This window comes from Oncorhynchus keta, chromosome 14, assembly GCF_023373465.1.
Source record: "Oncorhynchus keta strain PuntledgeMale-10-30-2019 chromosome 14, Oket_V2, whole genome shotgun sequence".
NCBI classification, from domain to species: Eukaryota; Metazoa; Chordata; class Actinopteri; order Salmoniformes; family Salmonidae; genus Oncorhynchus; species Oncorhynchus keta.
The window spans coordinates 25,617,928-25,631,314 of NC_068434.1; the positions used below are offsets into that span (position 1 = coordinate 25,617,928).

The 13,387-nt window shown below is 41.9% G+C and overlaps 1 protein-coding gene across 1 annotated transcript; it reads left to right on the forward strand.

Annotated features, from left to right (window-relative positions):
• The first annotated feature begins 2,716 nt into the window (after positions 1 to 2,716).
• On the forward strand, positions 2,717 to 10,846 carry LOC118393079 (ubiquitin-conjugating enzyme E2 G1-like). The gene is made up of 6 exons (XM_035785345.2): positions 2,717 to 2,881; positions 5,247 to 5,349; positions 5,456 to 5,553; positions 5,683 to 5,861; positions 5,996 to 6,098; positions 6,210 to 10,846. Exons 1-5 carry the CDS (start codon positions 2,839 to 2,841, stop codon positions 6,080 to 6,082), a joined length of 510 nt encoding a protein of 169 aa, XP_035641238.1. The 5' UTR covers positions 2,717 to 2,838; the 3' UTR covers positions 6,083 to 6,098; positions 6,210 to 10,846.
• The last annotated feature ends 2,541 nt before the right edge of the window (positions 10,847 to 13,387 follow it).

Here is a 13,387-nt window from a genome sequence, read left to right on the forward strand (position 1 = left end):
GGTTCAGGGAGGTGCAGTTGCCCTACCAGACTGTGATACAGCCCAACAGGATGCTCTCGATTGTGCATCTGTAAAAGTTTGTGAGGGTTTTGGGTGACAAGACAAATTTCTTCAGCCTTCTTAGGTAGAAGTGGCGCTGTTGCACCTTCACCACACTGTCTGTGTGAGTGGACCATTTCAGTTTGTCAGTGATGTGTACGCAGAGGAACTTGAAGCTTTCCACCGTCTCCACTGAGGTCCCGTCAATGTGGATAAGGGGGGGCACCCTCTGCTGTTTCCTGAAGTCCAATTTCATCTCCTTTTGTTTTGTTGCCATTGAATGAGAGGTTATTTTCCTGTAACCAGATTCTCAGAGCCCTCACCTCCTCCCTGTAAGCTGTCTCGTCATTGTTGGTAATCAAGCCTACTACTGTTGTCATCTGCGAACCACATTCTTACACATGTATTCCTCTCGTCTAGATGGGATAGGGCATAGTGCAGTGTGATGGTGATTTTATCGTCTGTGGATCTATTGGGCATGTAAGAAGATTGAAGTGGGTCTAGGGTGACAGGTAAGGAAGAGGTGATATGATCCTTGACTAGTCTCTCAAAGCACTTTATGATGACAGAAGTAAGTGCTACGAGGCTATAGTCATTTAGTTCAGTTACCTTTGCCTTCTTGGGTACAGGAACAACGCCATCAATGTGGTCTGTGGTTGTGAGGCCGGTTGGACGTCCTGCCAAATTCTTTAAAATGACGTTGGAGGATTATGGTGGAGAAATTAACATTCAATTGTTTGGCAACAGCTCTGGTGGACATTCCTGCAGTCAGCTTGGCAAATGTATACTCCCTCAAAACTTAAGACATCTGTGGCATTGTGTTGTGTGACAAAACTGCACATTTTAAGCTTTTTGTGCATATGGAACATTTCTGGGATCTTCTATTTCAGCTCATGAAACATGGGACCAACACTTTAAATTTTGCCTTTATATTTTTGTTCAGTATATATTTTTTCTTCTTCCAAAAGCAACACAGGCCTAATACCTGTAAAGTCATGAGTGACCATTTTTTGAAAATCATGGGACATATAGTCTTTGGTTGCATGCTATTTTGGCCAGTCAGGTAGGTCTGGTCAGCCAAGCAGCTAGGTCTGGCGGCCAGGTAGTTAGGTTGGTCCGGCTGGCCAAGATAGGAGAAAAATGTGTGGTTTTACGCTTCCATCTATTGGAATTATTTAGCAATTGCAGTTCATACATTTTTTGAACAATGTGTTGATCAGATCAAAAAGTTTCTTTACCTAAGGTCACTGAATAAAGTGTATTCCCTACTGAAGTAGTAATTGCCAAATATGAAATATTTGCTAGTTCATTTGATCACTTAAACCACAAAATAACAATGTATAGCATAATGGCATTTATAGCATAACGGCTTTGGTGAAGGAGGTTACGGATGTTCACATAACGGAAGAAACAGGTCTCCCTTCCAGTAATGTGGAGTTGACATTGGACTTGATGCCAGTAAGGATGGTCTTTACGGAGGCTGTAATACACTCCCTCCTTGATATAGAAATCCTTAGACTTCACTGCCTCTTCAATGGTAAGGTCCCTTGCACCATAGGGACACTTAAACTCCACCACTGCTGTGGTGCCCATCCGACACTCCGGTGAGGTACCCAGGATCCCAGACCCTGTGACCCAAAGCCCTGACTACTGCACATCCATCCCTGTAGCCATTTTGAATGCCTTGATGCCCTCCTCTTCGTTATCTGTGCCCCACTTTACAGACAACGCCCCATCCAAAGACAGTGAACACCTTGAAATTAATTTGTTGTAAGAAATGTCCTATATAAATCAAGTTTGATTTGATTGATGACATTACAGCTGTAGGATATTTAATAAACTGTCATTTTCACAAGGAGGATTGCAGTTTTTCCATAAACTTAGTTGATAACTTAGGATTTTATCATTTGACATATTAATCATAGTGGGAAGGATCCTATAAATCAAGACTGTGTGAAGGCATGTACCACTCAGGATAAATAAATACTGTGCCTTTGAAGATCCGTCTCTGGTCATGAAACTACAATACAGGCTGGATGTCTAAACAAAGTCCATTTTGAATATATATATTTTTTTATTCATTCTCATCAATGACAGCATTCTAGTACTGAGTTATCACTCGTCAGTCTGGTATCTGGTTAATGATTATATAATTGATTAAGTGGCTCTTTCCTTTGTAGAATGTTGACCGCTGTATAGAAAACATTACTGCTATGATGCTCAAACTTAACTTAATAGCTACTAGACTCACTGACACAAACTTTATCCCTCATGCTGGCCCTGACCAAACGCAAACCTGTAAATTGCCCCTCTCCACATGGCCAGACTTTTAGTGGTATTCTCCCCTTTTAATGTTCTAATGCTCATCCATGAAAAATGCCATAAGGTCTGAAAGACGTCACATACTGTGCAAACAATTATCTAGGCTAAGTAAAACAACCATTTGTTGATCTACTGCTCTGCTAACTAGCTAGCTAAAGTGTAGTTAGTGGCTAGCTAAAACAGAGAAAGGGGATGCAAATTCATGGCTTGGGCTAGAGATGACATGCAGTAGCTTTCTGCAGGAATGTGTAGTCTTGCTGAGGTCTTCTCTGTTGCTAATTAGCATTTAGATTGTTTGGACAGTAAATTGAGGCCAATCTATTGAGAATATTCTAATTCCCGATGCAAAAAATGTATGGGGAAAAAACGATTGGAACCATTACCGGGTTTTACCGCTAGGTTTTTATGGGTAGTATGACGCGTCCACTGTGCCGGTCTATTTGGCGAAGCATTTATTTTTGTTGAAGCCCACATACCATGACTGAACAATCAGCACTACTTCTTCGAAAGCAATTGGCAGGTAAGCCAAAGATTCAAAGAAAGAAATAACTCCTAAGCTAGCCTAGCTAACTTTCCATGGCCGGGCTTCCTCGACGGCAGTCATGATTGTTTGTTTACATTACATTAGCGCGATCCAATTATCTGGGCTGTAAAACACATTCTAGATAATATTTTTCCGCTAATTCATCATACTTGTTAAGATGACTGAATTCAACTTCACTAGCCCCATCTAACGTTATGCATTGAACAAGTCTAAACTGGTGAACTAAGGTTAGCTATCATTAGCATTTTGGCTGTTAGTGAGAACGTCACCAGGCAGCGTTAGCTGGCTAATTTAGATAGAAAATCAACCTTTTGTTACTGATTCGAGGTATGGTGGAAATAACTAGCGTTATCTAGCTTTAATCTAATTTTACACAAACCTCTGCTCTAAATCACAACCCTAGTTAGCGATTTACATGATCTGGCTTGCTATAGGCTACTACCTAGCTGACAAGATAACAAAGGAATAATCAGCCCCATACCCATCTGTCAGTGATGGGAACATCACATAATTATTAGCCAGTTCACTGGTTCTGGCAATGGCCACACTGTAGCAAACTCCATGAGCTGTTAACAGCTAGCATATACACCAGGGATCATCAATTAGATTCAGCAGCGGGCCGATTTTTTTTTTTCTTGAGTGTATGTGGACACCCCTTCAAATTAGTGGTTTCGGCTATTTCAGTCACACCCTTTGCTGACAGGTGAATAAAATCGAGCACACAGCCATGCAATCTCCATAGACAAACACTGGCAGTAGAATGGCAGAGCTCAGTGACTGTCAACGTGGCACCTAGAGCAGCACAGGTCAACTGTAAGTGCTGTTGTTGTGAAGTGGAAAGTCTAGGAGCAACAACGGCTCAGCTGCGAAGTGGGAGGTCACACAAGCTCACAGAGCATGACCGCTGAAGGGCGTAAAAATCATCTTTCCTCAGTTGCAACACTCACTACCGAGTTCCAAATTGCCTATGGAAGCAACATCAACACAATAACTGATTGTTGGGAGCTTCATGAAATGGGTTTCCATTGCTGAGCAACTGCACACCAGCCTAAGTTCACCATGCGCAATGTCAACAGCTCCCCGCCATTGGTCTCTGAATCAGTGGAAACGTGTTCTCTGTAGTGGATGTCATAAGGTGTATGCACCAATTTGTAAGTCGCTCTGGATAAGAGCGTCTGCTAAATGACTTAAATGTAAATGTAAATGTAGTGATGAATCACACTTCACCATCTGTCAGTCCAACAGACAAATCTGGATTTGGCAGATGCCAGGAGAACGCTACTGACCCCAATGCATAGTGCCAACTGTAAAGTTTGGTGGCGGAGTAATAATGGTCTGGGGCTGTTTTTCATAGTTCGGGCTAGGCCCCTTTGTTCCAGTGAAGGGAAATCTTAATGCTACAGCATACACTGACATTCTAGACGATTCTGTGCTTCCAACTTTGTGGCAACAGTTTGGGGAAGGCCCTTTCCTGTTTCAGCATGACAATGCCCCTGTGCACAAAGCGAGGTCCATATAGAAAAGGTTTGTCGAGATCGGAGTGGAAGAACTTGACTGGCTTGCACAGAGCCCTGACCTCAACCCCATCGAACATCTTTGGGATGAATTGGAACACCGACTGCGAGCCAGGCCTAATCGCCCAACATCAGTACCCGACCTCACTAATGCTCTTGTGGCTGAATGGAAGCAAGTCCCTGCAGCAATGTTCCAACGTCTAGTGGAAAGCCTTCCCAGAAGAGTGGAGACTGTTATATCAGCAAAGGGGGGGACCAACTCCATATTAATGCCCATGATTCTGGAATGAGATGTTTAACAAGCAGATGTCCAAATACTTTTGGTCATGTAGTGTAATTACAAATAATTTGTAGACTGCAAATTGACAGCAAGTAGCCCAAATAGATATATTTGACATAAACATGATAATTTCAAACCCTGCTTACATTTGAATACGATCACATATGTCTTTCTATTATGTGTGGGAATATTTGGAACTGATTTCCTAGTGTGTTTATTTTTTTGGGGGGGGGGCTCAAATAAAACCAACTCAGGGGCACCAGTTGGGGATGCCTGATATACACGTTTTTAATTCAATTGTACACTAACCCCCTCCCTTTCTGTATTTTAGAAAACAGGTTTAACTTATCTTTTCTTAGACATCATGCACATTATTTCAGCCAATGGATAGTCATGTGCACCTGATGGGGGCAACATACAGGCCACTTTTTCAATTGGCACCACTGACAATAGGTACCTGTCACTCATTGTCTACACAGCATTCCACTTTTCTGTGTTTTTTTTCTTAGTTTATTGCATTTTGTTACCTTGTGTCTTTCTATTTCAGAACTCAACAAGAACCCAGTGGAGGGCTTTTCAGCTGGCCTAATAGACGATGACGATATATACAAATGGGAGGTTGTCATCATAGGGCCACAAGACACCCTTTTGTAAGTTAAGACACAGGTTGCTATTCTGAAAGAGGAGGAGTACATATTTTAAATGTACTCTCAGATGGGGATGACTGCTTTGCTTTCTCTGTTCTCTCTATTACAGCGAAGGAGGTTTTTTTAAAGCATACCTGACCTTTCCCTACGATTATCCTCTACGGCCTCCCAAGTTGAAGTTCATCACTGAAATCTGGCATCCTAATGGTAAACACACTGTTACCACTTTGAGCCCTACTAAACCTAGCACTGTAATATTTTATAACCATTAGTGGGATTTATGTGTCTCCTACCATGTTTGCTAATGTATATAATGACTTTTCATCTCTTTCTTAGTGGCAAAGAATGGCGATGTATGTATCTCAATTCTGCATGAGCCAGGAGAGGACAAGTTTGGCTATGAGAAGCCAGAGGAACGTTGGCTTCCTATCCACACTGTAGAGACGATTATGATCAGTGTAATCTCCATGCTGGCCGACCCAAACAGTGAATCGCCTGCTAATGTGGATGCTGCGGTGAGTTGTAATAATACATGTATTTAACACAGACTGTGTGTTACAGTAGCCAAGTACGTCCAGAACCTGTGTCAAAGTGACAAGGACAACTGTGCTCTTGAGATTTTGAAATGGAGTTTGCGCTGATCCCACAGAAAGAGTGGAGGGAGGATCCAAATGGTGAATTCAAGAGGAAGGTGGCTTGCTGTGTACGGAAAAGCCAGGAGATGGCATTTGACTAGAATCCAAACTCAATGGGTGAGTAAGCAACATACACCTAGAATCTGTGTTTCACCCAGTCTTGTTGCTATTGGAAGAAATGCAGTCAGTATTTTGTAATGTTCTGTTTTTCCTCTCTCTTCCATCCAGCTAAAGGACATGGGTTCAGAAGGAAAATAGTCCGTTCAGCAAAAGGCTTCAGCACCCCTTCTTTTGCCATTGAAGGGATTTGGTTGGTCAGACACTTTTTCTTTTCTTTCTTTTTTTCTGAGAGGTTGTTGTTTTTCGTAAGAGGAATGATTTTGAGAAACCTACCAGTGAAAATTTCCCTCCATTTCCTAACTGGAATTCTAAATGTAAGTGAATTTATTTTGGAAAAATATAGATTAGATTTCAAGTTTAATAGTCACGTGTACAGGGTTGCAATGATGTAAGATGTCACTACTGTAAATTAACATGCTTTTTTATCTGCTGCTTAACAGTTTTTCTACTTCGTATCAGGTTTCTTATGCAATTTGTTTGTTGTGCTTGAAGAATTTAAAAGACGTGAAAGTTCTTCTCGTTAATTAGGTTCTCACCAAGTGTCCCATCCACACAATCACCTTTACATAATGTCGGCCTGCCTGCAAAACCTTGTCAAACATGTTTTTGTCGTTCCACAGTCATTTGATCCCTCTTGCCTAATGTTAGTTCTACTCTCTCGTGGTGGTTTTTCTCTCCCTGGAGGGTTTGTGAGTGTGCTTGTTGACTGGGTCCTTTACCCAGATAATCACAATGTCTGCTACCAATCATGTCCCAGTCAAGTCTCTGAGGTCCTACTCACTCCGTTTTAATGAAACTTTCCGAACCAACCAAAAAGTTATGTTAAGACTTAAGCTATGATTATTCAGTGGATATACCGGTTTGCTGGCATCTGAATTTACCTCAACTTAAAAGGATTACACATTTGTTTTCAGGTTTTATGGATGTTTTATTTGTTCTTAGTCTAGTGTTACATGGGAGCTGTAAGTGACATAGAACTTGACCCTCTGAGGTTGTTTCTGAGTGATGGGTGGCACATTTGGCTTCTTGGTGCATGTGTATTTGATCAGATCTTGTACAATTCACAATTTCCCCAATATTTATATTCTGATTTGTGTATTCAGATGATACGATTACAAAAGCCTCAAACTAAGGCAGTCTAATTTTTAGTTATGGGTGCAGCCTCTTGTGGACAACCTGTTTTTCTTTGCTCTAAGGACTATCAAAAGTCTCATGATAATAACTGCCATATACCATCTGTTTACTCTTGGTGAAACCAGGTGGTACATCACTGGGAGGCATGCAATTACACCATTCGTTAAAACAGTTCACAATATGCAGAAGGCATCTGGAGTTGTTTTGTCTTATTATATGGGATTTTGCTGTTGGTTTGTTGATCAAATCAAATTGTCACATGCGCCGAATACAACAGGTGTAGACCTGAAATGCTTACTTACAAACCCTTAACCAACAAAGCAGTTAAGAAAAAGTTTTAAAGTATTTACTAAAATAAACTGAAGTAAACAATAAATAAAAATAACAAATAATTAAAGAGCAACAATAAAATAAAAGTAGCGAGGTTATATACAGGGGGTACCGGTACAGAGTCAATGTGAGGGGGCACAGGTTAGTCGAGGTAATTGAGATAATATGTACATGTAGGTAGAGGTAAAGTGACTATGCATAGATAATAAGCAGAGAGTAGCAGCAGCGTAAAAATGGGGGTGGGGTTAGCTGTCGAAGAGTCTTATGGCTTGGGGGTAGAAGCTGTTAAGAAGCCTTTTGGACCTAGACTTGGTGCGCCGGTACCGCTTGCCCTGCGGTAGCGAGAGAACAGTCTATGGCTAGGGTGGCTGGAGTCTTTGGCAATTCTTAGGGCCTTCCTCTGACACTGTCTGGTATAGAGGTCCTGGGTGGCAGGAAGCTTTGACCCTCTATATTGCTTTGTGGTTGGGGCCCGAGCAGTTGCCATACAAGGTGGTGTTGCTCTCGATGGTGCAGCTGTAGAACTTTTGAGGATCTTAGGACCCATGCCAAATCTTTTTAGTCTCCTGAGGGGGAATAGGCTTTGTCGTGCCCCCTTCACGACTGTCTTGGTGTGTTTGGACCATGACAGTTCATTGGTGATGTGGACACCAAGGAAGTGTCAACCTGCTCCACTACAGCCCTGTCGATGAGAATGGGGGCATGCTCGGTCCTCCTTTTCCTGTAGTCCACGATCATCTCCTTTGTCTTGATCACGTTGAGGGAGAGGTTTTTGTCCTGGCACCAGACTGCCAGGTCTCTCACCTCCTCCCTGTAGGCTGTCTCATCGTTGTCGGTGATCAGGCCTACCAATGTTGTGTCGTCGGCTAACTTAATGATGGTGTTGGAGTCGTGCTTAGCCATGCAGTCATGGGTGAAAAGGGAGTACAGGAGGGGACTGAGCACGCACACCCCTGAGGGGTACCGTGTTGAGGATCACTGTGGCGGATGTGTTGTTACCTCCCCTTACCACCTAGGGGCTGCTTGTCAGGAAGTCCAGAATCCAGTTGCAGAAGAGGTGTTTAGTCCCGGGGTCCTTAGCGTAGTGATGAGCTTTGAGGGCACTATGGTGTTGAACTGTAATCAATGAATAGCATTCTCACATAGGTTATCCTTTTTGTCCAGGTGGGAAAGAGCAGTGTGGAGTGCAATAGTGCGTCATCTGGGTGTTTTTCCTAGCACCGTTCTTCTACACCTGCATTGCTTGCTGTTTGGGGTTTTAGGCTGGGTTTCTGTACAGCACTTTGTGACATAAGCTGATGTAAGAAGGGCTTTATAAATACATTTGATTGGTTGATCTGTTGGGGCGGTATGCAAATTTGAGTGGTTCTAGGGTTTCTGGGATAATGGTGTTTATGTGAGCCACGACCAGCCTTTCAAAGCCCTTCATGACTACAGACGTGAGTGCTACGGGTCGGTTGTCATTTAGGCAGGTTAACTTGGTGTTCTTCGGCACAGGGACTATGGTGGTCTGCTTGAAACATGTTGGTATTACATACCTGGCCAGGGACAGGTTGAAAATGTCAGTAAAGATACCTGCCAGTTGGTCAGCGCAAGCTCGCATTACACATCCTGGTAATCCATCTGACCCTGCGGCCTTTTGAATGCTGACCTGTTTAATGGTCTTACGCACATCGGCTATGAAGAGTGTGATCACACAGTCATCCGGAACAGCTGGTACTCTCATGCATGCTTCAGTGTTGCTTGCCTCAAAATGTGCATAAAAGTTATTTAGCTTGTCTGGTAGACTTGTTTCACGGCTGTGCTTCCCTTTTGTAGTCCATAGTAGTTTGCAAGCCCTGCCACATCCGACGAGCGTCGGAGCCGGTGTAGTACGATTCGATCTTAGTCCTGTATGGACACTTTGCCTGTTTGATGGTTCGTCGGAGTGCACAGCGGGATTTCTTACAAGTGTCCGGGTTAGAGTCCCGCTCCTTGAATGTGGTAGCCTTTAGCTCAGTGTGAATGTTGCCTGTAATCCATGACTTCTGATTGGGGATGTACGTACGGTCGCCGTGGGAACGGCATCATCGATGCATTTATTGATTTAGCCAGTGACTGATGTGGTGTACTCCTCACGCCACCGGAAGAATCCCGGAAATGTTCAGATTTGCTAAATGGAGGGCGAGTCAGAGCTTTGTGCGCGTCTCTGTGTGTGGAATAAAGTTGGTCCAGAGGTTTTTTCCCCTTTGGTTGCACATTTGATATGCTGGTAGAAATGAGGTAAAACAGATTTAAGTTTCCCTGCATTAAAGTCCGTGGCCACTAGGGGCGCCACCACTGGATGAGCATTTTCTTGTTTGCTTATGGCCTAATACAGCTCGTTGAGGGCAGTGTTAGTGCTAGCATCGGTTTGTGGTGGTAAATAGGCAGCTACGAAAAATATAGATTAAGATTCTCTTGGTAAATAGTGTGGTCTACAGCTTATCATGAGATACTCTACCTCAGGGGAGCAAAACCTCAAGACTTTATTAATATTAGATCTCATGTACCAGCTGTTATTGACAAATAGACACAGACCGCTACACCTTCTCTAACCCGGAGGCAGCTGTTCTATCTTGCAAATGCACGGAAAACCCAGACAGCTGTATGTTTTCCATGTCCTCATTGATATGTGAAAAGGAATGAAAATTCCAAGTAATCTGGAATCAAGTGTTATTGTGAATTAATATGGACAATTATGGTGCATGTTGATTTAAGATTATGCACAACAATCAATGTTTAAATTGTGGTGGGGGGCTTTGCCATAGGCTTGATAATCCTACTTTGCTTTGATAGTGTTCTTTTCATTAGAGCCACCATAAAACCTACACCAAATCATTATCATCAATGTCATAGCCTTGACCAATACTTAAACTAACAACTAATGACACATACAATCATGTTTGCAGGTTTACTTGCTAACAAATTAGCTATGCTGGGATTGCATACAAATGCAGATATTCATATGATTGGATGTGACAAATGATGTAAAATGTATGGTACTGTGTAGGCTTTATGACTCATAAATGACCTTTTTCCTCTTGTTTTGCTAACATGACCACCTCAGACTGTTAATCACTGTATTTACAAAAGAGACTCAGTGCATTTAAAACATTGAAGCAATACACTCAGATAATCTCAATGGTGTTTATCCAAGTAATCCTGATATCTCACCTTATCCCTCGTTTGTTGTTTTTACCACTTTGTTTATCCAATGTGTATTTGACATGAGCTCAATAAAATGTATTAACTGTCATATACTCTTGGTCTTTTTGTATTTTTGTTTGACCTATTTAGTTGTATTTATCTAGTGATAGTCTAATCGGATGGCAAGATTACTTTATATAACCTCTTGTCAAGGCTGCGCTGAATCCGCCCAAAGGATTGAAATTCTCTCCTGGTCATGCGACCATGGCTCTGTAAGCTTGATACTTGTAACTACTAATATTAAAATTGACCTTGATTTGTTACAGTGACCAGGAGAGAATGTCAGTACAAAGTCATGAAAAACAGGTTACATTTGTCTGATTTAAAACGCAGTGGTAGCTGCATTTTAGCAACAAGGTAGGCTTACAAAAATAGCTAATTTTATGCTTCTGTAATGAATGGTAATTAATTTAATTTATATGTATAGACCTGTTTTTAATGACTTATTTGAACTTTTGTAATATTGCCTTCAATGTAAACATCTCAGTTCAAGTTCTATTATTTCATTGTTCTGGGTCTGCAGAGTCCAATAACATGTAGAATCATAGATATGGGTATGTATAGCCTACTGGTTGTTCAACTTATGCATTGCATGTTTGCATTGTCTGAAACTATAGGGTGTTTTGTGTGTCAAATGCAGTGTGAAACCGAGACCTGAAATGCAATAGCCTGCATGTGGTGTATTAGACGCCACAAGCCAGGAGGTAGGCCATATATTTTCTAGTTGTTGTTTGTGGCATATCTAAATGTTAATATGGTGAATAAATCTAACACTTGATGATTGAGCTAATAGCCTACCCATTAACATGTTACTCCTTGAAAAATGAAAACAAACATTGTGATTCATTCAGATCAAGGGTTCATTAACACACCCATCTACAGTGGATTCTGAAAGTATTCAGACCCCTTGACTTTCTCCACAGTTTGTTACGTTACAGGCTTATTCTAAAATTGATTAAATTGTTTTTCTCCCTCGTCTACACACAACACCCCATAATGACAAAGCCAAAACAGGCTTTTAGACATTTTTGCAAGTTAATTAAAAATATATATAATATATATACAGTGGGGAGAACAAGTATTTGATACACTGACGATTTTGCAGGTTTTCCTACTAACAAAGCATGTAGAGGTCTGTAATTTTATCATAGGTACACTTCAACTGTGAGAGACGGAATCTAAAACAAAAATCCAGAAAATCACATTGTATGATTTCTAAGTAATTAATTTGCATTCGTCAGTGTATCAAATAGGGAGGGCCCTCGGAGTGTGGTGTCAGGAAAATAACATCACACTCAACGTCAACAAAACTAAAGAGATGATTGTGGACTTCAGGAAACAGCAGAGGGAGCACCCCCCTATCCACATCGATGGGACAGTAGTGGAGAGGGTAGTAAGTTTTAAGTTCCTCGGCGTACTCATCACAGACAAACTGAATTGGTCCACTCACACAGACAGCATCGTGAAGAAGGCGCAGCAACACGTCTCAACCTCAGGAGGCTGAAGAAATTTGGCTTGTCACCAAAAGCACTCAAAAACTTCTACAGATGCACAATCGCATCCTGTCGGGCTGTATAACTGCTTGGTATGGCAACTGCTCCGCCCACAACCGTAAGGCTCTCCAGAGGGTAGTGAGGTCTGCACAACGCATCACCGGGGGCAAACTACCTGCCCTCCAGGACACCTACACCACCCGATGTCACAGGAAGGCCATAAAGATCGTCAAGGACAAAAAAAACCTGAGCCACTGCCTGTTCACCCCGCTATCATCCAGAAGGCGAGGTCAGTACAGGTGCATCAAAGCTGGGACCGAGAGACTGAAAAACAGCTTCTATCTCAAGGCCATCAGACTGTTAAACAGCCACCACTAACATTGAGTGGCTGCTGCCAACACACTGACACTGACACTGACTCAACTCCAGCCACTTTAATAATGGGAATTGATGGGAAATGATGTAAATATATCACTAGCCACTTTAAACAATGCTACCTTATATAATGTTACTTACCCTACATTATTCATCTCATATGCATACGTATATACTGTACTCTACATCATCGACTGCATCCTTATGTAATACGTGTATCACTAGCCACTTTAACTATGCCACTGTGTTTCCATACTCATCTCATATGTATATACTGTACTCGATACCATCTACTGTATATTGCCTATGCTGCTCTGTACCATCACTCATTCATATATCCTTATGTACATATTCTTTATCCCCTTACACTGTGTATAAGACAGTCGTTTTGGAATTGTTAGTTAGATTACTTGTTGGTTATTACTGCATTGTCGGAACTAGAAGCACAAGCATTTCGCTACACTCGCATTAACATCTGCTAACCGCCTCTCCTTCCAGTTCTCTGCTGCCAATGACTGGAACGAACTACAAAAATCTCTGAAACTGGAAACACTTATCTCCCTCACTAGCTTTAAGCACCAACTGTCAGAGCATCTTACAGATTACTGCACCTGTACATAGCCCACCTATAATTTAGCCCAAACAACTACCTCTTTCCCAACTGTATTTAATGTATTTATTTATTTTGCTCCTTTGCACCCCATTATTTTTATTTCTACTTTGCAC

Coding starts and splice junctions, on each gene's coding strand:
- LOC118393079 (XM_035785345.2), top strand. CDS start 2,839: ATGACTGAACAATCAGCACTACTTCTTCGAAAGCAATTGGCAG. Junction 2,882..5,246: donor TCTTCGAAAGCAATTGGCAG/GTAAGCCAAAGA, acceptor TTTCTATTTCAG/AACTCAACAAGAACCCAGTG. Junction 5,350..5,455: donor GGGCCACAAGACACCCTTTT/GTAAGTTAAGAC, acceptor TCTCTATTACAG/CGAAGGAGGTTTTTTTAAAG.